Genomic DNA, 25,255 nt, shown 5'->3' with positions numbered 1-25,255 from the left:
CTCTTCCCACCTCAGCCTCCTGAGTAGCTGGACTGCAGAATCATGCCATCATGCCAACTGTACCTGATTGCAGTGGTGCCAAAAGGAGACTAAATTTAACACATTAAACCGACTAGAAGCTTGATAATTCTTTATTATTATTATTATTATTATTTATCTTTTTAGTTTTTAGGTGGATACAATATCTTTATTTTATTTTTATGTGGTGTTGAGGATTGAACCCAGTGCCTCACGTGTGCCAGGCTAGCGCGCTAGCACTTGAGCCACATCTCCAGCCTGAAGCTTGATAATTCTAAATATTTTCTTTTTCTTAGAAGTAATCTGTCCCAAAAGTGAAGTTCGATTGTTTTACTGTATTACGTATTAATACTATAAGCTTATAAAATGTAAGCTAGTACATAGCCAACAGTCCTCAAAGTTACATTTTTTAAAAACATTAGGTGGGACTGGGCTGTGGCTCAGTAGAGTGCTTGCCTCGCAAGTGTGAGGCACTGGGTTCAATCCTCAGCACCACATAAAAATAAATAGAGATATTGTGTCCATCTATCTGCAACTAAAAAAAATATATTTTTTTAAAAAGGAAAAAAAAAAGGGATCTGGGCACAGTGGCACACACCTGTAATCCTGACCTTTGGGAGGCTGAGGCAGGAATATCACAAGTTGGAGGCCAGCCTTATCAACTTAATGAGACTGTGTCTCAAAATAAAAAATAAAAAGAGCACAGTAGAGTGCCCAAGGGTTCAATCCCCAGTACAAAAAATAATAATAATAATAGGGGAGCCAGGTATGGTGGTGCACACCTGTAATTGCAGCTAATTAGGAGAGGCCAACTTAGTGAAACCTTGTCTGAAAGTAAAATTTTAAAAGGGGCTGAGGCCGGGTATGGTGGTACATATCTTCAATCCCAGTCCCAGCAACTTAAGAGGCTCAGCCTCTTAAGCAGAAGGATATTAAGTTCAAAGCCAGCCTCAGCAACTGAGCGAGGTCCTAAGCAACTAAGCAAGACCCTGTCTCAAAATAAAAAATAAAAGGGGCTGGGGATGTGGATCAGTGGTTAAGCTCCCCTGGGTTCAATTCCTAAATTATCAAAAATAAAAAATAAAAAAGGGCCCATGATATAGCTCACTGGTTGGGTTCATTTCCTGTACCAACCTCTCCTCCCCCAAAGTAGGACATTGGAGCATGGGAAAAATCATTATATTCAGCTCCGAATAGCAGGAAGTTATACCCATGACACCTTAATATATGTGAAACACTAAAAAATATTCTTAGACACCCTGTGGATTGATTACTCTTTTCCTCTTACTGTTTTTTCCCCTTGTATTGACCAATTCTATCTTTGTTGCTGATCGCCTTATCATGACCACACCATTCTTAATATAGATCTGAGGTTGCACATAATAAGCAATAATCTATAAATAGGAGTAAAGACTGCCTTCCAAGTGATTATTCTTTAATTCAGTGAATAATTTCTTATTTACCTTGGCAAATTGAATAGATTTTTTTTCCCCCTGTACTTGGATTTTTCCAGAACCTGGGGGTGTTCACCACTGAGCCACATCCCCACCCCCTTTTTTTATTTTTTATTTTTAGGTGGACACAATATCTTTATTTTATTTTTTTTAATATTTATTTTTTATTTTTAGGTGGACACAATATCTTTATTTTATTTTTATGTGGTGCTGAGAATCGAACCCAGTGCCTCATGCATGCTAGGCAAGCGCCCTACCACTTGAGCCACATCCCCAACCCCTTTATTTTATTTTTAAGTGGTGCTGAGAATAGAACCCAGTGCCTCATGCATGCTAGGCGAGCGCACTACCACTTGAGCCACATTCCCACCCCTTTTTATTTTTACTTTTTGATTTTTAGATAGGGTCTCACTAAATTGCCTGAGCTGGCCATGGGCCTGGAACTTGCAGTCCTCCTGCCTCAGCCTCTGAATAACTGGGTTTATAGATGTGTGCTTCCATGCCTATCTGACAGATCTGCTTTTTAAGGAAATCACCACAGAAAAGAACCAAGATGATTCTATAAAAATTTGGAAAACGAGTCCAATAGGCAGTGTTGAATATTGCTTTAGCAACATTATCAAGTGTGTTTGTTTCTATCCCCAACAAAGGTTTTATTCTCCCTCCTTATTTATTACTTTTTCTTTTCACTGATGTGAAGCTGGGCCCCAGGTTTTTTTTTTAACAAGATTTGAGAAAAGGATGAAATATTTCTAAACCACTACAGCAAAGCAGCTATTTTGAAATCCCTGGTGGTGAAAGCCTGTCTTAACTGCACTCCACACTGGAAGGAGTGTTTGGAGCCTCTTCAGCTGCCCCACTGTGACCAGGTAGGTGACTGTGGTGGTCTGACCAGGAGGGCTCAGTGATGGTGACTTCCCTATAGCCTTGTTGCCAGGATTTACTTTCTTCTAGGAAGCAGTGCAGGCAGTACTCCCTCAGTGACTAGGCACAGCTTTGTGGAGGTGACAGTTTTCTCTTCCTGTCCTTGAGGCAAGTATTTCAGTTTTTTTTTCTTCCTTTTTTTACTCATTTATTAAACAAGTCTTTACGGAGCATGGATTATGTTTCAGATCCAGGGTTAGATACTGAATACAGTGTGAACTAAACAGACAGAAATTGCTCACCTTACAGAACTTACATTCTACATGAAGTCGTTTGGAGCAGGTTTGGGCTATGGAGAAGGAAAATGTTCAGGTGCCCTCACATTTCAGGGCACGTAGCTATTGAGAAGCAGATCATAAGGAGTCACCCTCTGCTTCACTCAACCTTTGTATTAGCTTCCCTTTTTTATTGGCCCCAATTTTATTAATATAATTTGAAAATTAAATAAAATATGAAAGAGCATATTAGAAGGTCCTCGGTGCTAAGGAGGAAAATAAAAGAGAGAAGTAGAATAGTGAAGTGGAGCTGCGATTTTAGATGCCAAGAAAGGCCCCACTGAGAAGGTGACTCTGAAGTAAAGACCCAAAGAGAGGAACAACTGTGCAAATATCTAGGCGACTAGCAGTCCAGACAGAGGAAACTTGGAGCTCTGAGGTGCAGGAGTGCCTGGGCCCATTCAAGAACCAAAGGGAGGCCATCCTAACATCCAGGGGATGGGATAAGAGATGAGAGCAGGGCCTTTGGCCATCTCAAGACTTCAGTTTGTATTCACATCGAATTACCAAATAGTGGAATGTATTGAACACAGCTGTTGCACAAGTTGAGAAAGGAAGGGAGAAAAGCAAGAGGGACACCTACCTTCTCATCTATTCACTGTCACAGATACAAAACCTGTACTAAGTGTGTCTGTACTGAAATAAAAGATGGACTAAGTAAGTGGAGCTAAATCAGAAACCACAAGTGGCAGGAACACCTAATATAGATGCTGGGCCAAGAGGGACAAGGGCAGAAGATAGGAAATGTTCTCTAACACGAGATAGTCTTAGTCATTGGAAGACACTTAGTCATTGGGAATGACTTAGTCATTTTTCAGAGACTTCTGAATTTTTCGTTTTTGTATCAGGGATTGAACCCATGCACTTAACCACTGATCCACATCCCCAGCAACCCCCACCCTCCTTTTTTTTACTTGTAGGTGGACACAATGCCTTTATTTTTATTTATTTATTATTTTTTTAAAATATTTTTATTAGTTATTAATGGACCTTTATTTATTTATTTGTTTATATGTGGTGCTGAAAATCAAACCCAGTGCCTCACACATGCTAGGTAAGCGCTCTACCACTAAGCCATGACCCCAACCCTATTTATTTATTTATGTGTGGTGCTGAGGATCAAACCCAGGGCCTCACCCATGCTAGGCGAGCGCTGTACCACTGAGCCACAACCCCAGCCTCCCCCAGCCCTTTTTTATTTTTTATTTTGAGACAGGATATTGCTAAGTTGCTTAGGGCCTTGCTAAGTTGCTGAGGGTGGTTTTGAACTTGCGATCCTCCTGCCTCAGCCTTCCTAGCTGCTGCGATTATAAGCGTGCACTGTGACACAGGCTGAGACTTCTGAATTTTGTGCTGCTTGAGGCTTGTGTAAATGGCAACATTTCCTTTATAAACCTCTATCTCAAGAGCATTCTGTGTCCTTAGCAAAGGCTAATCTGCTGTTTCCTCATCACTGGGTTACTGGAGTCAGTAAAAGCCTCTCCAGCTTTCCTGCAGTACACCACAATGTTTGAAATGAGGGGTTGGATCTTCTTATCTAAAAAGTCCTGAAATGATAAGTACCTCTTTTGTTCTTTTTTATGATACCAGTGATTGAATTTAAGGGTGCTATACCACAAAGCCACATCCCCTGCTCCCACTTTCCTTATTTATATTTTGAGACAGGGTGTCCTTAAATTTTGAGGCTGCATTTGAACTTGGGGTCTTCCTGCCTCAGCCTCCAGAGCTGCTGGGATTACAGGTGTGCACCACCAGGCCTAGCTGAAATGTTAGATACGTCTGATTGGACTGTAAGGGGCATTTGTATGTTAATTAAATCCTTGGATATTCATGTCTTGTATTACAAAAACAAAAAAAATTTCCCATTTAAAGCTCTACTTGAAGCTGGGTACAGTGGTGCCCAACGGTAATCTCAATATCTCAGGAGGCTGAGGCAGGAGGATGGCAAATTTGAGGGCAGCCTCAGCACATTAGCAAGGCCCTAAGAAATTTTGTTAGACCCTGTCTAAAAACAAAAAATGAAAAGGGCTGGGGGATGCTGGGCACAGTGGTGCACATGTATAATCCCAGCGGCTCGGGAGGCTGAGGAAAGAGGATCCAGAGTTCAAATCCAGCTTCAGCAACATGGAGGTGCTAAGTAACTCAGTGACACCCTGTCTCTAAATAAAATACAAAATAGGACTGGGGATGTGGCTCAGTGGTTGGGTGTCCCTGAGTTCAATCCCTGGCACCCCCCCCCAACCCCATCCTGCATCCCCCCCCAAAAAAAAAAGAAAAAGAAAAGGGCTGGGGATGTACTAAAAGAAAAAGAAAAGAAAGACCCTACTTGATTATATTGAGATTTGTTTTTGTTTTGTTATGTTATGATAAAAGAAAAATTACAACAAATCTAGTTTAAAACAAATCTAGTTTTACATATCTTAATTTGCTTTTGTGATTTTAGAATTGCACAGCAGTCTGGACAAAAATGGTTCTGAATGTTCTGCCCTACCATGCATGTTATGTTTATAGGCAGAAAAAAAAAGGAAGTGACATACAGAAAGTAGAAAGTGAAGATAGAGATTTCTCAATTGGTTAAAGTTTGGCATTTGCTTTATTTGAACCTGACTTGAACAGTTGGGTGACTGTGATTGGCTGAGTCTTGGCTACTTGTTAGAAGAACAGGTAATGGTCTATTTACATACCAAGTTACGTTACAATTCACTAAATACAGAAAAACTTTTAGACCAAACTTGTTTTAGTTTTTTACTTGAGGATAAATTCTTTTGCACACGTAGAAAGGTTCTTTTGTCTTCCTTGAAGTAAAAGCAGCCCTGCCCTACAATGCCATTCTTTCTAAAGAGAAGGGATGCCACCTGTTGCTCTGAAGTAGCATAGGAACCTGAAATTCATTCATATAAAAACCTGACATAGAAATTCATAGTAGCTGTATATGTGGCAGCCAGAAACAGAAAACAATCCAAATATTGCTCCTTAGGCAAACAGGTCAAGCATGGTGTTTTCATATAAGTCTCATCACTTGAGTAGTTCCATGTGCCAGGCCCTGTGCCGACTGCTGGGTTTCTTCCAGCTGGTCCTTTTCAGCGAGGCAAGCTTTGATTTGGGGTCTCCCCTTCTAATGAGACAGCATTTTCCTATTATCCGCTCAGTGACAAGTCCTTAAATCTAGTCTGGATCCCTGACAAGGCAAAGCCAGTCTTGACAGCATGTGGTTAAGGTGCAAGGGATGTTATTTGGTTGGTACCTCATGAAACCAGAAAGGTGTATGGAGGCTCCTGATGTTCTGGAATATATGTGGCACTTTCAGCTGGAGTTTAAATCCCTCAACTTCTTGTTGATGGCTTAAACATGGATAAGTTCCTTAGGTTTACTTGGTTTCAGAGGTTCAGTGCATGATCCACTGACTCCATAGCTCTAGTCCCAAGGTGAGGCAGAACATCATGGTGGAAGGGTGTGGAGGAGAAAAGCTGCTCAGTTCATGGCAGCCAAGAAGCAAAGAGAGCTGTCTGCTCTAATTTTAATCATAAATTGGCAAATTATAGTTGTATATATTTAGGTGGTACAATGTGATTTTAGGATTAATAAATATGATGTGGAGTAATTAAATCAAGTTAATTGGAATATCCAAAATAAGGTTACTTCAAACCTTATTTTTTGAGATGAGAACATTTGAAATTTAGAGATTTTGAAATGTCCCATACATTGTTATTTTTTAAAAAAAAATATTTATTTTTTAATTGTAGTTGGACACAATACCTTTTATTTATTTATTTATGTATTTATTTTTATGTGGTGCTGAGAATTGAACCCAGGGCCTCACATGTGCTAAGCAAGCGCTCTACCAGTAAGCCATGACCCCAGCCCCATACACTGTTATTTGATATATCCACCACACTGTGCAGTATATCTCAAAGAGAATTTACTTGGCATTAACTATCTCACTGAAGCTTTGTCCCCTTTGAGCATCAATTCCTCATTTGCCCCACCCTCTAACCTCCAGTAACCACCATTCTTCTACTCCCTGCTTCTTTGTGTTCTATTTTAAATTCCACATATAGGTGAGATTATGTGGTGTTTTCTTTTCTATGCCTTGCTTATTTCCTTATTATAATGCTATCCAATTCTGTTCATGCTATAACAAATACAATTTTTTTTTTTTTTTTTTTTTTTTTGGTAACAGGGGTTGAACCCAGGGGCACTTAACCATTGAACTTAACCATCCTCAGCCCTATTTCGTATTTTATTTAAAGACAAGGTCTCACTGAGTTCCTTAATGCCTTGGAATTCGTGATCCTCCTGCCTCAGCCTTCCAAGCCACTGGGATCACAGGTGTGCACCACTGTGCCCAGCTATAAAATGTCTTTTTAAAGGTTGAACAATGTGCTTACTACAGTGGCAAATATATTAAAATTGGAACAATACAGAGATTAAAGTTGAATGGCATTTGTGTGTGTGTGTGTGTGTGTGTGTGACAGAGAGAGAGAGAGAGAGAACATTTTCTTCATTCATTCTTCCCTTAATGGACATTTAGTTTGATTCCATAAGGTGGCTATTGTGAACAGTGCTGCAGTAAACTGGAAGTGTAGACATCTCTTTGACATAATGATTTCCAAATGTGTTGGTAAATACCTGGAAGTGGGATACTGCTGGATCTCCTGATTGCTTTTATATATATATATATATATATATATATATATATATATATATATATATATATATATATATACACTTAGTTGTTGATGGACCTTATTTAATTAATTCATTTATATGCAGTGTTGAGAATCGAACCCAGGGCCTCACACATGCTAGGCAGGCACCCTACCACTGAGCCACAACCCCGGCCCTACTGACTGATTTTTAATTACTGTTTTTCCTTATGATAAAGACAGTATTAGGCTAATGAGCAAGGTGGTGAGATCATCGAGTGAGTCAGAGGTGCAGTTCTGGGGAACAGAAGAGGATGACATGACAGAAGGTGATCTAGGATATGGCCTCGGAAGAAGACCTGGTGGAATTTATGAAGTGGACATTTCACATTTACTTACATCTAGAAAAAGATCAGATGGAAAGAACTTTAGCCCTCCCCCATTTCTAAGAAAGGGGAAAGAGAGAAGTGGAGCCATTTTTCAGTATTTCAAGCAAAAGAACTTGCAAGACACCTGCCTTCAAGAGTCCAGGATTTCCAGTTACAGACAACAAAGCAGCACTGGTAAGAATGCTCAGTTTCTCTCCTTTCCCTGTGAGTGCTGTCACCCTTCCAATGCATGAAAATAGGTAACCATAGTAGATTTTAGAAATTCATTCTTACCTTGAATTGGTACAAAAGTAACTGACGTTTATTTCCAACTATTATACAAAATATGCAATAGTTATTATACTTTAATAATATTTTTGTTAGTAATCAATAAATTATTAACTGCTTTGCTTTTTCATGATGTACTTTTATTTTGTTTTTCCTTTGTCAACAAATACTTCTTGGGTTCCATTAGGTGCCAGGAACAGGTCTCAGTTCTAGCAATAATATGAGTGAACACAGCTGGCAAGGGCACTAATATGTATTCTACAAAAAGAGAGAAAATAAACCTAAAAATCAACAAATGCATACTATCTCTCAGTGGTAAGTTAAAAGATAGTGATTAGGGGAAGTGGGGTACTGCTGTTTCAGGCCAGGGATGGGAAGGCTTCTCTGAAGGGGAGCAAATCTGGTGGCTAACTGGTAAAGGCAGGTTCCAGGCAGAAGATAGATGCTTCCAATTATTTTTGGATATCCTGAAGTCTCAAAAATTGTCAAAACAAACTAAATCTTAACTTATCCTAACCAAACTTAACTTATCCTAACATAAAGAAATTATGCTTTAGATTAGAAAAGGAATAAAATTCATAATCAGGTCTATGCCTGTACCAGGGCACTCCCTGCTGTCCGGCTGAATTTTTTATAATCCAGGTTGTAAAATTTTCTCTCCTGAAACTTTCCCCATGAAAGTTGAACAGATTTAAATTAAAACAACATAAAAATACCTTTAGCCCTCCTAATCCACGGGTGGCACATCTTCCCATTCCCTCAACTGCAGATCATAAAAAGTAATACCAATAAAAAGTAACAATACACACAGGGCCCCAATTGCACATGCCTGTAATCCCAGTGACTTGGAGGCCTTGATCGAAAGTTCAAGGCCCGCCCAGCAATTTAGTGAGGCCCTACTCAACTTAGTGAGACCCTGTCTGAAAATGGTTAAGCACCCCTGGGTTCAATCTCTAGTACCAAAAAAAAAAAAAAAAAAAAGTAATACAATGATAAAAACAATACAAATAAAAGCCCAGTAAGTATAACAACTATTTAAATATGGCACACACCTGTAACCCCAGCCACTCAGGAAGCTGAGGCAGGAGGATAGCAAGTTCAAGGTCAGACTTGGCCACTTGGCCATTTAGTGAGACCCTGTCTCAAAATTTAAACAAGGGCTGGAGACTCATGTGACTCAGTGATAAAGCACACCTGGGTTCGATCTTGAGTACCAGAAAAATTTTTTTTTTTTTATTTAAAGGATATAGGAGGATGTGCATGGGTTATGTGCAAATACTAATTTTATATAAGGGTTTGGGCATCCACAGATTTTGGTATCTTAGGGGGTTCTGAACCAATTCCCCTCAATATTGAGAAACAACTGTAATTTAAGAAATGTGGCTCATAAGGAATGTTGCAGCTTGGGTGGGGCTACTCCTCATCCTCAAGGCCTGTATTGTACCACTGAGGCTACATACTTTTATCATTATTTGGTTAATCCCAGTCTTCTTCCTTTATGAAAAAAAAAACTGTACTTAATATTTGTAAATAAATGTCCTATATTTAACTAAAGAAATGTTCCAGTTTTGTGTCTTTTGTTTCTAATAGGTTTTAATTCAGAATTGTCAAATGAAGATTTAAGGCAACGTCTTCATGAAACTTTAGGGGTAGGTACTCTGGTCTAATATAAAAATTCTCATGTAAATAAAGTCTGCTGATAGATATTCTGTTAGTACAAAAATTGTATGGAAGGCCAATATTGGCTTTCCAGATATTTTTCTTTTCTTTGTTTTTTTTTTTTTTTTTGGTGCTGGGAATTGAACCCAGGGCCTCACCTACACCCAGTAAGCACTCTACCCGCAGGCTTTTTTTTCCTTGAGTGCATACTTTCCATCAGCCTCTTCTGTGTTTATCTCTCTCTCTTTTTTTTTTTTTTTAACTTTTTAAAAATTTATTTTTTAGTTTTAGGTGGACACAATATCTTTATTTTATTTTTATGTGGTGCTGAGAATTGAACCAGTGCCTCATGCATGTGACGAGTCACATCCCCATCCCCCCATCTCTTTTTTATTATTATTATTTTTTTAGTTTTAGGTGGACACAATATCTTTATTTTTATGTGGTTCTGAGGATCAAACCCAAGTGCCTCATGCATGCTAAGTGAGCACTCTACCACTGAGCCACAACCCCAACCCTGTGTGCATCTCTTAAAAAGGCCACTTATATAAACATGTCTACCAGTTCTCCCTTTGAATTTCTCTAATCTCCTCTTTGAGAAAATAATTATCACAGGGATGCAGGTATAGCTCGGTGGTAGAATACTTATCTAGCATGTGCGAGGCCTTAGGTTTAATCCCCAGCATCACATAATTATAATAATATAATAATAATAAAAATAATAATTATTATCACTTCCAACTGCTTTCCTTATATGTGAGGTTTGAAATAATCAGTCTTAATTTAACCTCCTTGGATTCCACCTCTTGGGTCCCCTTCTTCCTCCGGGAGAAGTCTTTTCTGCTGTCCTTTAATAAACTTCTAATTTCTACTCTGAAAAAAAAAAAAAAAATTTAACCTCCTTGAAGTCAGAAGTCAAGAGATTCTCTCAGGTGATCTGAGGAATGCCCCAGCGTGGTGGACACAGGGGTTTATAACAGGGTGCCTGTCCCCTGGGAAACCAGCCCACTTTAGTGTGTGTGTGTGAGAGACAGAGACAGAGAGAGTGTTAAACTCTTATGAAAGCGGCTGTCTTTAAGTTCTCTAGGTCTGCTGTGACAAAGTACCACAAGCTGATGACTTTAAACAACAGAAATGAAATGTCTCTCAGTTCTGGAGGTTTGAAGCCTGGATTCAAGGTTTTAGCAGACTCTCTTCTTCCCAAAGTTTCTAGAAGAAAATGCTTCTTTGTTTCTTCTTGGCTTCTGGTGGTTGTTGCAGTCCTTGGCCTGTAGCTCCATAAATCCATTCTCTGCCTCTGACTCTCATATTGCTCTCCACTGTGTGTCTGTGTTCAGAGCTTTCCCTCATTTCATAAGGACACCAGTGATCAGATTGGTTCCCATCCTAATCTAGTATAACCTCATCCTAACTTGATTACATTTGTTAAATGAAACTAACTTTGGCCCAAGCCTTCCTATATACCTTGAGTCTTTATGTAATATTATGTAAACAAATAGAAAGCCTCATTTCAAAGTATATTTTTGTAATAACCAACTGAGTCCCAGCCAATCAGTGCAGCTGAGCTTCAGCCAATTACATGTTGCCTGCTGACTGTACCCTGCCCAAATAAGGCAAAGGCTTGAGACATAACCACCAATCAAAACTTTTCTTTACCTCATTTCCATTTTCTGTCTATAAATGTTGCCTGCCCAACTTGAAGAGTAGGTCTCTCAACCTCTTCTGGCCAACTTGTATCTCATTCCTTGATCAATTAAACTGTTAAGTTTCATTTGTCTAAAAGTTTTTTAAAAAACATATCTGCTAAGATCGCCTTTCCAGATAAGGTCATAGTCATGGTATTAGGGTTAGAACTTGAACATATCCTTTTCAAGGACACAGTTCAGACCACAACAGCTACTGTAGCTGAATAGATAGCCACCATGTGCTTATTTTATGTGGCCTAAATATTTTTTTCATGTTATTAAGTATGTGGCCAAAGTCAGTAAAAGCAAAAAATTTGGGCTTATTGTTACCAGTGATGCTTGATAGTTGGGTTCTCAGCTTTAGCCTGAATAGTTTATTTATAAAGTCTAGAGGGATTTAGATCCTCGTTTGTAGGTGCTTTGTATTGTGGGTAAATGTGAACTAGTCAAATTGACAATTTGGGGGTTATATGTCTTGCAGATAGAAAGACTAATTTTATTTTTGTCCTCAGGAAGTAGAAATTTTAAAAACTGAACTTGAGGCATCTCAAAGACAACTTGAAGGTAAAGAGGAAGCATTGAAAATTCTTCAAAGCATGGTAAGAAGTTAGTTTTAAACTTTTATCAATTACATATTCCAATAATAAGTGATATATTTTTGACATTTAAAACAAGAGCAGGCTGATCCCCAGCAACAAAACCAAACCAACCAAACCAACCCAAACCAAACAAAACAAAAAAACTGAGAAGTACTTAATATAACTGTGTTGTAGTTTTTTTAGGTGTAGATTTTTCCATAGTTTTATAATTTTCACACTAAGAATTTCACTTGTTTTAAGAATGCAATACAATTTATTTTTACTAACTTGGGAGTTGTGCAACCATCACTACAGTCTAATTTAAGAACATTTCAGACATTCAAAAAAGGAATCCTGTATCCACTAGCAGGCATTCCCCATTCCAATTCATAGTCCTAGATGATCAATGATCATCTTACAAATTTGTCTTTTTCTGTTTCATACAAATACAACCATACAATATGGTAACTGGATTCACTGGCATTTGGATTCTTCTAGTTAGCATGTTTTTGAAGTAAACGCATGTTTTAGTATGTATCAATACTTTCTTCCTTTGTATTGCCAAATAAAATTCCACTGTGAGGCCAGGTGTGGTGGCACCTGCCTTAGTATTCCCAGTGACTCAGAAGACTGAGGAAGGAAGATCACAAGTTCAAGGCCAGCCTCAGCAACTTAGTGAGACCCTGTTTCAAAATTAAAAATAAAGGGCTAGGGATTATGGCTCAGAGGTCAAGCAATCCTCAGTTTGGTTCAATCCCCAATACAACAAACAAACAAAAATATTGTACAGTCATACCACATTTTATTTATACATTTACTGGTTGATGAATATGTGGGTTGTTTCTTCTTTTTAACTATGATGAATAATACTGCTGTGTACAGTTTCTGTGTGTATTCATTCATTCATTCCCACATTTATTGGGAAAGAATCAAATCAAACTCTTCTGACATTTGAGATATCAAATGTTCCACAAAAGTTTGTCAATATGAGCCAGGCACAGTGGCACATGCCTGTAATCCATAGGCATGTGCCACTGCCTCCTGAGGCAGGAAAATCAAGGCCAGCCTGGACAACTTAGTGAGGTCTTAAACAACTTAGCTATCTCCTGTCTCAAAATAAAAAAGAAAAATGGCCACAGATATGACTCAGTAGTATACTATCCCTGGGTTCACACTCCAGAACTGGGGTAGGGTAGGGGGAGACTGTCAGTGTGAAACTCTTAAGAATTAATGAAGTTCACATTCATTGTGTATAAAATATTATACTTCATTGTGCATATCAGAGTGACTGTAATTTAGTTTAGCCTGGTATGGTAGTGCATGCCTATAACCCAGTTACTTGGAAGGCTAAGGCAGGATGAATGAAAGTTTGAGATCAATCTGGGCAACTTAGTGAGACCCTGTCTCAAAACAAAAAATAAAAAGGGCTGGGATGTAGCTCAGGGATAGAACACTTGCCTAGTCTGTGTGAGGCACTGGGTTCAATCCTCAGCATCACATAAAAATAAATAAATAAAATAAAAACTTAAAAAAAAATAAAGAGGGCTGGGGCTGTAGCTCAGTGGCAGAGTGCTTGCCTTGCACATGTAGGAGGCACTGGGTTTGATCCTCAGCACCACATAAAAATAAACAAATAAAATAAAGACATGCTGTTCATCTACAACTGCAAAAAAAAATTTTAAAAAATAAGAAAAGAAATTTGATTTATACTCGTGCTATTTTTATTTTCTATAGGCAGTATTTGGCAAAGCCACAAGTCATACCCAGGCAATGCTTCAAAAAACTATGGAGCAAAAGAAATCCTTGGAGAAGGTATTTGCATTTTTAGCATAGACTTATTCAATCCAATAAGATTTAAATAGGATTTTCTTAAACTCACCATACTTTGGATATGCCATTTGTGCATACTCTCCAGGTATGCTTCAATCTCTGATAGTCTTCCCTTTGGGAGCAATCTAAAACAGATTGTCACATGGGTAAAAAGTTAGTTTCTTTTATTTCTCCATTTATGATAGTTGAAAGCCTGCCAAATTGATACTTCCTATTTTTCTCTCCTTTTTTATTCCTCTACTTCCTTGTCAGGGTCTGCATCTTTCTGGCAATAATAATAAACGACCACAGTAAAAGTCACTAGGGATCATTCTAGATGATCACTTTTCTGTGACTGTTGCACACCTGATAGGGCCATTTAGGCTGAGATTCCAGGAGTGAATTTTGCTTATACTGTCTGCATGGGGCAGGGGTAGGCACTGAGAAATCTGTGTGCAGTCCAGCAAATTTTTAACTCAAACAATTTGAAATTTTTTTTATATTAAATGAATTTTAAGTAAGCAAAATTTCTTTGAGTGCTAAAGAGGCATACCAAATGTCTTTTACAAATGTCAAAGACTCTTTTGAATGATCGTTTTTTCTTTTTAAACCATTTCTGCGAAATGATTAAATGAAATGATATATTTGTAGTAATTTTCCATGAAAGTGCTATTTTCTTTCCCTAGGAAATAAATGCCTTGCAGTGGGAAATAGAATTTGATCAGAATAGATTTAAAAATATAGAGGAATCGTGGACCCAAAAATATGAAAGGTTTGTATAATATTTTATTCTTTACAACACTGAGGATCACACCCAGGGCCTCAAAATGCACTGCTGGGCATGGTGGTACACACCTCCCAGTGACTAGGGAGGCTGAGGCAGGAGGATTGCAAGTTTGAGGCCAGCCTCAGCAACTTAGCAAATCCCTAAGCAATTTAGTGAGATCCTGTCTCAAAATAAAATGCAAAATAGGGCTGGGGATGTGGCTTAGTGGTTGAGTGCCCCTGAATTTAATCCCTGGTATCAGAAAAAAAAAAAAAAGAAAGAAAAAAAGAATCTTTAAAATGCATTAATTCAAATGTAGTTTAGGCTTTCTTCTTTAAGCTAACTGTAAATATTATAAAATTCTTACTGCTTAATGGTTCCTTGTTTTTTGTTACTTTTCTGCCTTTCTATTTTTTTTTTTTAAATATATATGACAGGGTATGGTGGCACATGCTTATAATCCTAGGTACTTGAGAGGCTGAGGTAGGAGAATCAAGGCCAGCCTCAGCAACTTAGCAAGACCCTATCTCAAAATTTAAAAATATACTTTAAACTCCTTTTTTCTTCAATTCTGAGGACTGAACCCAGGGTCTCAGACATGCGAGGCAAGTGCGCTACCACTGAGCTACATCCCCAGCCCTTTAAAGCAGAAAAAATTATATTTAGGTTTTTATGTTCTAATTATAGAAACAAAATTATTCTCATTCAGGAAGTGATAATGTTTTAGTTATTTGAAGGGTGCTTTTTTCCAGACTAAACTGTGAAAATGCAGTTCTCAAAGAGAATCTGAAACTGAAAACAGAAGAAATTAAAATGCTAAAGTCTGAACAAGCAAGTAAGTAAAGTGTGGTCTTCTGATGATTCTTTTAAAATATTATGTTTAAAGATTAGTTTTGCAGGGCTGAGGTTATGGCTCAGTGGCAGAGTACTTGCCTTGCACAGGTGAGGCACTGGGTTCAATCCTTAGCACCACATAAAATGAATAAACAAAATAAAGATATTGTGTCCATCTATAACTCAAAAATATTAAAAAAGATTAGTTTTGTGTAGAGTATTATGTAGTAAGAACACATAATAGAAACAAAATGCTAGTATTTTTAAGTAATATGTTTTAAGGATAATCAAAGGAAGAAATGCATCATTGAGGTTTCTTAAATTTAAAATTTTATCAGCTCAAAATCCACCCAACATAAAATTTATCATTTTAAAAGAGAAATTCAGTGGCACTGACAATACTGTGTAGCCAAACCACTTCTATTTCCAAAACATTGGAGCTCTCCAAAGTAAAAGCTTGTACCCATTAGAGCTGGGAATAGAGCTCAGTTGGTAGAGTGCTTACCTTGCATGCACAAGGCCCTGGGTTCAATCCTCAGCACTATACACACACACACAAAAACCTTCTACCCATTAAACCATTTCTCCTTACTCCTTATTTTTATTTAGTTTTAGTGTAAAGTAAAACAGTAGAGCATGATGCTTGAGGAACCCAAGTAGAAAAACAAAATACACACACACACACACAAATGTATGCACATATATAAAAATATATATCCATTATATAATGAAAATTAGAAGAGCATTAAAGTGGTACCAACTTTTTACAAATTTTTCAGAGAAGATGTTAATTCTCCCTTAGCAGAAACTAAGTGGTGGCTTGAAGGGGACAAAACAAGCTCTAAATCATCCCCCAGGACTGAGAGGCCTCTCTGTCATGTGTGACAGAGGTGTATAAACATCTCTGGGTGAGATCTGCACACACAGATGGTGTTTCAGGCAGTTGAACCCATAAAGCTGTGGCCTGTGTTAGATTAGGTCAGTATAGAAGCTGCTACTCACAACCTCTCCTACTTCCCTGCCCCTACTATAGCATGAGGAGGAAGGTACTATTTTCTGCTCTCCAGCAGATAGCAGGATCCTTCATGTTCTAAATGTGTAGTTTGAGAGCCTCTTATGAAAACTTTTTTTAATATTTATTTTTTAGTTGTACGTGGACACGATACCTTTATTTTATTTATTTTTATGTGGTGCTGAGGATCCAACCCAGGGCCTCACATGTGCTAGGCGAGCGCTCTACCGCTGAGCCACAACCCCAGCCCATGAAAACTTTTAATAGGGAAAAATCTGGTAAAGTGTGGCAGCTGGTACATTCAACATGAATATAATATATGAGATCTCATCATCCATTTCTCCTACTATCTGCAGATTCTGAATAATTTGCCTTTACATGTTCCCTTTTTTAAAATCCTACAAATTTTCCCAGAGCCAACAAGGATCAAATTTGGGATTCAAAGTTAAGATGCTTTGGTATTAAAAATAACTTTTTTTTTTTCTGGGTGTAGTGGTGCATTCCTGTAATCCCAGCAATTTGGGAGACTGAGGCAGGAGGATGGCAAGTTCAAAGCCAGTCTCAGCCACTTAGCAAGGCCCTAAGCAACTTAGTGAGACCCTGTCTCAACATAAAATATAGAAAGGACTGGGGAAGTGGTTCAGTGGTTAAGCACCCCTGAGTTTAATCTCTGGTCCAAAAAAATTTTTTCTAGTATTGTATGTTATTTCACATGATACTTGCTATTCAATCAGTAGGTTTTTTGGACGGAGCCCCAAATCTGTCAGTTGTATATATGTAGCTCAGAAGAAATGACTATATCTGATCTGGTGTAGCCAGATTAGATGAGGCTAGATTCATAACTAACATTCTCCTGTATGGCTTTCCTAGTTTTGAATAAACAATACTTGGAGGCCCTCGCCATACTTGATATAAAACAGCAGAAGATGGCTCAGGAAAACATGTGCCGGGATAAAAATGACTTTACAGAGGTGTCAGGTCTTGAGGTAGGTATGTATGTAAGGAAGCTGAACAGGTGGGAAGAAGATTTTCTATTTTCCTCTTTCTTGGTACCTGTTCAAAGATGGCACTGTACTTAGCAATTTGAGACTAAAGGTGAGAGAGGCCCAAGGATTTGCAGAGGTCAGTTTTTCACACCTTGCTGCTACCATGACCTTCAGGCATGACATTCTTGGACATTAAGGGTGTGCTGGCTGCTTCTCACCTCATTTATTTCTTATTTTTACAACTGCAGCAGAAGCTGTGTCAAATAGTGTCTCACTCCTGGGCAAGGGCTTACAATGTGAGAACTTTCACACATTATTTTATCTCATCTTTATAGTTGTCTCTGAGGGCTACAAAGTGGGTATTATCAGTCTAAAACTTAGACAAGTTCATTTACTTTCCCAAGGTGACGATATAGCCTGTGGTTGAGCCAGGATCAGAATGAAGATCTGCTAATGGTTCTAGTGTGGGTGTTTGGCTAGTGAGGTTCAAAGGTCCTGAGCTCATTTTTTTTTTTTTTTAAGTGGGGATTGAACCTGGGAGCACTTTACCACTGAGCCACATTAACCAGCCCTTTTTATTTTTTGAGACAAGGTCTCTCTAAGTTTCTGAGGGTGGCCTTGAACTTGAATCCTCCTGCTGGGATTATAGATGTGCACCACCACGCCCAGCTTCATGTAACATTTCTGAGTATGCAGTCTCCTCAGAGGGAACTGGCAGTTAGAATGAAGGTGCATGAAAAATATAATTGTATAAGATTACCCACAGATGGGCTGGGGTTGTGCTCAGTGGTAGAGCGCTTGCCTAGCATGTCTGAGGCACTGGGTTCAATCCTCAGCACTGCATATAAATAAATAAATAAAATAAAGGTCCATTAACAACTAAAAAAAATTTTTTTTAAATTATCCACAGGCTATGTCTAAAGTGTACATAAAAAATAAATGAATTTCTTGGTTTAGAACTGGATCCTGTCCTCAAAATAGCTCATTATGTATATTCAAATATTCCAAATTCCAAAAAAAATCCATAATTCTTTTTTTTTTTTTTATAAATTTGACCATTTTTTTTAGAGAGAGAGAGAGAGAGAATTTCAATATTTATTTTTCAGTTTTTGGTGGACACAACATCTTTGTTTGTATGTGGTGCTGAGGATCGAACCCAGGCCGCACGCATGCCAGGCAAGCGCGCTACAGCTTGAGCCAAATCCCCAGCCCCAAAAAATCCAATTCTGAAAAATTTCTGGTCCCAAGCATTTCAGATATGGTATACTCAACCTGTATAGCAGAAAGGAAAATAAAATCAACTGAGAAAAAATTCAGGAAATCTTCTGTTACAATCTTGAATAGGCTCCTGTTTTTTCTCCCTTTGATTCTGGATCAGATGCTTGAATAGTAGTATGTGTGGGTATGTGGGGGTGCCCTGCATTGTGTACAGCTAAAACAGTGTGACACTTAGTAACATGGGTAATGCTTTTGGGTTTTAAGCTTGCAATCCTTGGAGCCTGCCTTTGTCATGGTCCTGGAGGGAGCCCCTGTTCTTGTGCCAGAATGGCAGCATCCACTCATAAACTGGTTCTTCAGCTCAAAAACGAGGTATTGCATTATCACAATAGCAGAAGCTTTGATTCTTTTTCTATTAATAGAATAAATGGAGGTATATGCAGTAATTCCTCTTAGTAGCCTTTGGCTGTGGAACTTATAGTTAGCTTTATATGACAGCATTAATTTATAAATGAGACTTTGTTTACTTGATTCCAATATAAATAGTACTTGGTATGATATTTGAAGCCACGTAGTCATTTGCCTAAGGCAATAGTTAATGTTTCCTAAATTTGTATTTTTCTCAATTATATATGGTCTTAAAATTACTATAAAATAGAAGGAAAAGTTGTATTTATGCTTAATATCTCTAGGAATTAGTAACAGTAACCCTGATTAATAGGGAGATAAACGTGGAGATTACTTGAAAAGCAACCAGGTACAGACTTTGTGCCAGCCAGACTTAGGGGTGCACCTTAGCTCCAGTTATTTGCAGTGTGGGCAGGATGTCTCAGTTTTCTCTATTTTAAACAGAGGGTAGTAACTACCTTAGAGGGTTGTAGTGAGAAGAGGAAATGGAAATATTATGTTTAGCACAGTGCCATGAGTGTGCCACTTAATGAAGTGATAGTTGTTGTTATAATTGGGCTTTTATTATAAATCTTGTACATGACCCATAATTTTTAAAATGTTTTACTATTTTTTTTAAGGAATGGAATTCAGAGCCTTTAGAAAACATGGGCAAGCTAACAGCTAAACATTAACAATTCACTAAGAAAAGTATACATTTACATGTATCACAGTTGTGATAAGCTCTGGGAGGTATTCCAGAGGTGTTCAGTGGTGTTTGCTGTGGCCCAACGCCAAATTAAAATGCAGCCTTTGACATCTTGCCTTCTAATTCTAGTTGAGTCCTTCCTCCTGGGATTTGGGTAGTACATTCATAGAGCTTGTCTAGGGTAGAAAATTCCAAGAACTGGATTAGCAAATAGTTGAAAGGCGCCAAGGGGGAAACTACTGATAATCCAGATCATAGTAGGCTCTAGAATCAGCAAGTGGTAATTTTAGTTTAAGCAGGTAAACTAAATCAATACCAGCAATAGATCAGTATTAGACAGGGAGACTGCATATGTTAATTTGATTCAACATTCAGTACAGGCAAAAACTATTTTGGTTTTGCCTCTGACACTTCCTGAACTTTCTTTCAAAACCAGTTGGAACTTTTGCAGAAGAGTAAAGAAGAAGCTTACACAATGGCAGATGCATTCAGAATTGCATTTGAGCAACAATTAATGAGAAAAAATGACCAGGCACTAAGATTGACACAAATGGATAAAATGTGTAAAAAAGCAACGAAACAGATAAATTGGAAGCACCTTAAAGAGGATGGTAACTATGAATCATAATGACCATAAATAATGAGGTGTAAATTCAGTTGTTTTGGGTTATAATCAAAGTTGATGAAACACAGTTAATCCAGAGTAGATGAATAGAATTGAAATTTCACATGTAGTTGTTTGTGATTTATTTAAAAATTGAGTTGGATAAGGTGTTGCACCCCTATACTCCCAGATGCTCTGGAGGCTCAGGCATGAGCATCACAAGTTTGAGGCCAGCCGTAGCAACTTAGCAAGTCCCTGTCTCAAAATATAAAAAGGGTTGGGGATGAAGGTCAATGGTAGAGTGCCCTCATATCAAAAAAATAAAAATAAAAAATTCAATAGTAGATATCAATTTCACTTGAAATATTTTTCCATCAGTATACATAAGTAATACCATATAAGTCAACTATTGTGAATTGTAGCTTCACTAGTTAAACTTTACCCCTTCTTCTCTTGATGAAAAGGTAAGTGGCTTGTAAGGATAATGAGAAGATAAGTAGTTAGAACTACGAAAGACAGAAAAGCAAATCATAAAAGCTATACCTTTAGAGTGTTCATCAGGTAGAAGTTAGGGCTACAGGGAAAATAGAATATCCCACAACTCTCATTTCCAAAAAAGGCGTCACATTGTCCTGAAATTAGATTCCAAAAGCGTCACTGACATGAGGCTTTCAGAGTCCACTGAGCAAATATAAAAGCTAAATCCTCAACAATTATTTATTTTTGGTACTGGGGATTGATCCTGAGTTGCTTTACCACTGAGCTTTATTCTCCTTTTTATATTTTTTATTTAGACACAGGGTCTTGCTGAGGGCAGCCTTGAACTTACAATGGTCCGGCTGCAGCCTCCTGAGTTGCTGGGATTTTAGGCATGTGCCTCCGCACCTGGCTACAATAATTTATAATAAATACAAAATTAATATCTATGTCTATTTTCTATAATAATTCCTTTATAAAAGTTGAAGGTCTACCTTAATGTTTAACTCAAGGTAGGTGATTTTGCTAGGGGAAAAAAGCTGACATGGTCCGTGTATTTAGACTTCTAGCTAGGCATCAACAGAAAACATAAAGAATTTTAGTTCCACCATGGACAACTGTTGAGAGTGATCTTCCTCAGACACTTTTCTTCTCAGCTAAGCCCTTGAAAAGAGCATGATTTTCAAAGTGTAGACAGCTATGGTGTTCTGGGTTAAGTGAAGTCAGATTCCTTTGGAAATCGGATGTTAATTACTTTTTTATTCTGTTGGAAAAGGAATATTGAGGGAGAGAGAAGAAAAGGAGAAAGCAGGACCAAAGGAATCTTAGGAAAGCCTGTTACTCTGTCACCTGCAACAGTGGACCCAACTCTGCGGGGAGGTTGGGCCATTAGGATGTTGCTTCATAGACAAAATTGGGATTTTCTTAAGAGGTGGAGTCATATTCATTCAGCACTTGAGTATGTGCCTATTTTATATTCCAGAATTCTGCTTAATGTAAGAAGTAGGAAAAATCAAAATGTTTCACACACCACTCACTACAGCAGTTGACACCAAAAGTGTTGGGGATGTCCCCACACACTAAGCAATTGGTTCTCCCTTGGACATCACCCAACAGGTCCTGCAGTATAACTCAACCCTGACTGTATCTACTAACGTCAGATTCCACAGTGTAAAGGCTCAAGTCTCATGAGTTTGCCCCCATTCAGAGGCCAGTCAATAAAAGTAGGTTATTAACTAATATTTCTCAGTGAATTGGATTCCTTATGACCACCTCTGTGGGTTCAATTAGTTTGCTAGGATGGCTTATAGAACTCTAAGAAACACATTTAGTGGTTAATTATAAAGGATATTACAGGTGCTAGGGTTGTGGCTCAGTGGTAGACGCTCGCCTAGCATGCATAGGTTCAATCTTCAACACCACATAAATATAAATTAAAGACATTGTGCCAACCTAAAACTAAAAAATAAATATTAAAAAAAAAAAGGAGGGCTGGGATGTATCTCAATGGCAAAGTGTCTGCCTTGCATTCGCAAAGCCCTGGGTTCGACCCCCAATTCCAAAAAAGACAAAAAAAAAAAAATAAGATTAAAATAAAAGGATATTACAAAGATACAGATGAACAGCCAGAAGGAAGAGATGCATAGGGCATGTGGGGAGGGGCACAGAATGTCTGTACCCTTCTGGGACATGCTACCCATCAGGAGCCTGCACACATATTCAGCTATCCACAAATTTCTCAAACCCAGTCCTTTGGGATTTTTATGGAGGCTCCATTATCAATCACTGGACATTGATAATCAACTCAATCTTTAATCCTTCTCCCATCCATGAGCACGAGCTCCTTCAGCCATTTTTTTCCTTTTACTTTTTTTTGGGGGGGTGGGTACCAGGGATTGAACTCAGGGGCACTCAAACACTAAGCCACATCCCCAGCCCAATTTTTGTATTTTATTAGAAACAGAGTCTCACTGAGTAATTGTCATTTTTAAGTGGCATCAAAATAAAAATAAAATAAAGGTATTGTGTCCATCTACAACTAAAAATATTAAAAAAACAATCATTTATGGCACAGGAAATTCAGAAGTAGGTAATATTATTTTCATTTTAGAGGTGAAGAATATGAAGCTCAGAAAACTCATCCAAAACTTCATTAGTAAGTTGGCTAAACAAGGATTTGAGCTCAGGTCTTTTTGGCTCCAGCGTTAGCATGGTTCAGAGGCCTCTGTGGTCTGCAGACATTTTTGTTGGGTCTGCATTGTTTTTTCAAATCATGTGGTTAGCGGCTGATATTTAACATTGAGAGATTTGCCATTCAATCTGTGATTTTGGCTACTCTGACATGGACTGCATTCTCTCACAGCCAACAGCTGGTGCTAAAGAGCAACTATGCTATAAAAAGGCAGGACAGGCCCTGGGTTTTTCAGTGGTGGCCCTGTCACCTGCAGATGCCCTCCTGGCTCTCAAGTCCATGCTCCTACCACTACATTATCTTTTTCAGGAGACTCACATGTCCCAGTGGCCTCTTGAAGAGGACAATGTGTGGACTGATTTAGAAATTAATGTTGGTTCACAGTTATCTCCTTACTGGAAATACTTCAATGAACACATTTTTGTCTCAGCTGTGTTTTCATGTTCTTTAGGAGATTCATCACAAAGGAGTAAGAAGACCTTAGGGCAGAAACTGTTGGATATGTTGCCTTCAGAAAACAGTTCTAAGAGAACTGAAGACCAGGATGATCCTCAAGCAGTTTTTAGGATGCTAATAGATCTGGTTAGTAACCTTTGCTTTCTTTTTATTAGAGGTTGTGGTTAAGCCAGTCTCTTCTGCCTCTTACTAATTCAGCACTTCATCTCTCTATACTTTTCTTTTATGCCCTTTTCCTATTTTAGGATAGCATTCTCCAAATTCATGTGACCATCTCCTTAACTCATACTCTTTCCATTTCTCTTACTCATGTTTAAAGCTCCACCTCTGAAACTCCCTCCTTCAGCCAGCTCAGTCGCCTGCATTTACATGTAAATATCACGATAAGGCACAAATATCACTTAAGATTCAAGGCACTTCCTCACATACGATATTTTTTAATCTTTACCAAAACCCTGAAATTATTGTTATCCCCATTGCAGATAAGATGAGTGACTGAGGTGTTTTTAAATATACTTTAACTCTAAGGACTTTTAATACTCATTTGCATATAAATCTATAAAAACAATTTATGAATAACAATATTCTTTTAGAAATAAATGTTGATATATTGTACACACACACACATTTCTCCTGCATCTAGATGACTTATAAAATTTTCAATAGAAGTAATACTATTTTGGCTGGTCACGGTGGCACACACCTATAATTCCAATGGCTAGGGAGGCTGAGGCAGGAGGATTGCGAGTTCAAAGCCAGCCTCAGCAACAGTGAGGCTCTAAGCAACTCAGCAAGACCCTGTCTCTAAATAAAATACAAAATAGGACTGGGGATGTGGCTTACTGGTTTAATGCCCCTGAGTTCAATCCCCAGTACCAAAAAAAAAAAAAAAAGTAATACTGTCTTCTGTTTTTCTTTTTGAAAACAATCCTCAAATGTAGCATAATACTTAGGCATCAGGTGACAACTTATACAGATTGACTGGACAGATTTAGAGTTGAATATTTTGATAAAATATGGACACTCCTTTTTCTGATTATATTCTGACTTATTGACTAACCATTATATTTTTAATTTCTCTGCATGCAGTTAAATGATAAAGAAGAAGCGCTGGCTCATCAAAGAAAAGTTAGTTACATGCTTGCTCGGGCACTGGAAGAAAAAGACACTGCCTCAAAAGAGAATAAAAACAAAAATCTGATGAAAGAGAATTTTCTACTCAAAAACCTCTGGCCTAAAACATCAGAATTCTCTCTTTTACATGATCCTGTACATTCAAGTGTCCAAATTATTAATTCTGTGGGCTGCATTTGTTCAATTCAGCAACCTCAACTAGATCCAAATAACACAAGAACTCTTAAGAGAGCCCATTCTTTACCATCAGGTATTTCTTGAAGATGAACCCGCTGGAATTAGAACTGAGAGATTTCCAAATCAAGAGACTTGGAGGCTGGGGATGTAGTTCAGTGGTAGAGTACTTGCCTGCCATGTACAGACCTTGGGTTCAATCCCTAACACCACAAAAAAAGGCTCTGAAAGAGAATTGTATACATGTTTCTACATCTTGAGCAATAAATTGTGTTTTCAATGTTAAGAGGTAGCTTAATCAAACTTTTTCTATATTTTCTATAAGAAATTTACTACTATTCTATGTTGATGTTTTATTTATAAAGTTACATTATTAAATTTTATGAAGTTTTCAGTGTTTACCAATGTCTTGTAAACAAATTATTTGGGAGAAAACCAAAAATTACTTATTTATACTTATATGGAAAGTAGTTATTAGTATAATACTTATCAATAGTATTTAAGTAGTTTGATTGATTATAGGGGATCTAAGATTGGCTAAGTCAACAACTTAATAATATATGTTATGATGGTAGGACTCTGGCAGAAGTCATTGCTATTTTC

At 37.9% G+C, this 25,255-nt stretch overlaps 1 protein-coding gene across 2 annotated transcripts; it reads left to right on the top strand.

The window, feature by feature from the left end:
- The first annotated feature begins 7,570 nt into the window (after nt 1–7,570).
- Ccdc125 (coiled-coil domain containing 125) lies at nt 7,571–24,938 on the top strand. 2 transcript variants are annotated; one of them, XM_046456149.2, is made up of 11 exons: nt 7,571–7,880; nt 9,564–9,622; nt 11,830–11,916; nt 13,630–13,707; nt 14,391–14,476; nt 15,223–15,305; nt 17,187–17,302; nt 18,785–18,892; nt 20,053–20,227; nt 23,340–23,470; nt 24,434–24,938. In XM_046456149.2, the coding sequence occupies exons 1-11, from the start codon at nt 7,571–7,573 to the stop codon at nt 24,737–24,739; spliced, it is 1,539 nt and encodes a 512-aa protein (XP_046312105.1). In that variant the 3' UTR covers nt 24,740–24,938. The 2 variants fall into 2 exon arrangements, with proteins under 2 accessions (XP_046312105.1, XP_046312108.1); XM_046456152.2 differs by lacking the exon at nt 13,630–13,707.
- The last annotated feature ends 317 nt before the right edge of the window (nt 24,939–25,255 follow it).

This window comes from Marmota monax, unplaced genomic scaffold (genome assembly GCF_021218885.2).
Source record: "Marmota monax isolate L192 unplaced genomic scaffold, Marmota_monax_Labrador192_F-V1.1 WCK01_AAM20220418_F8-fsc00130, whole genome shotgun sequence".
Classification (NCBI taxonomy): Eukaryota; Metazoa; Chordata; class Mammalia; order Rodentia; family Sciuridae; genus Marmota; species Marmota monax.
Note: the sequence above shows the minus strand (reverse complement) of the source record. Positions and strands in the feature narration are given on the sequence as shown.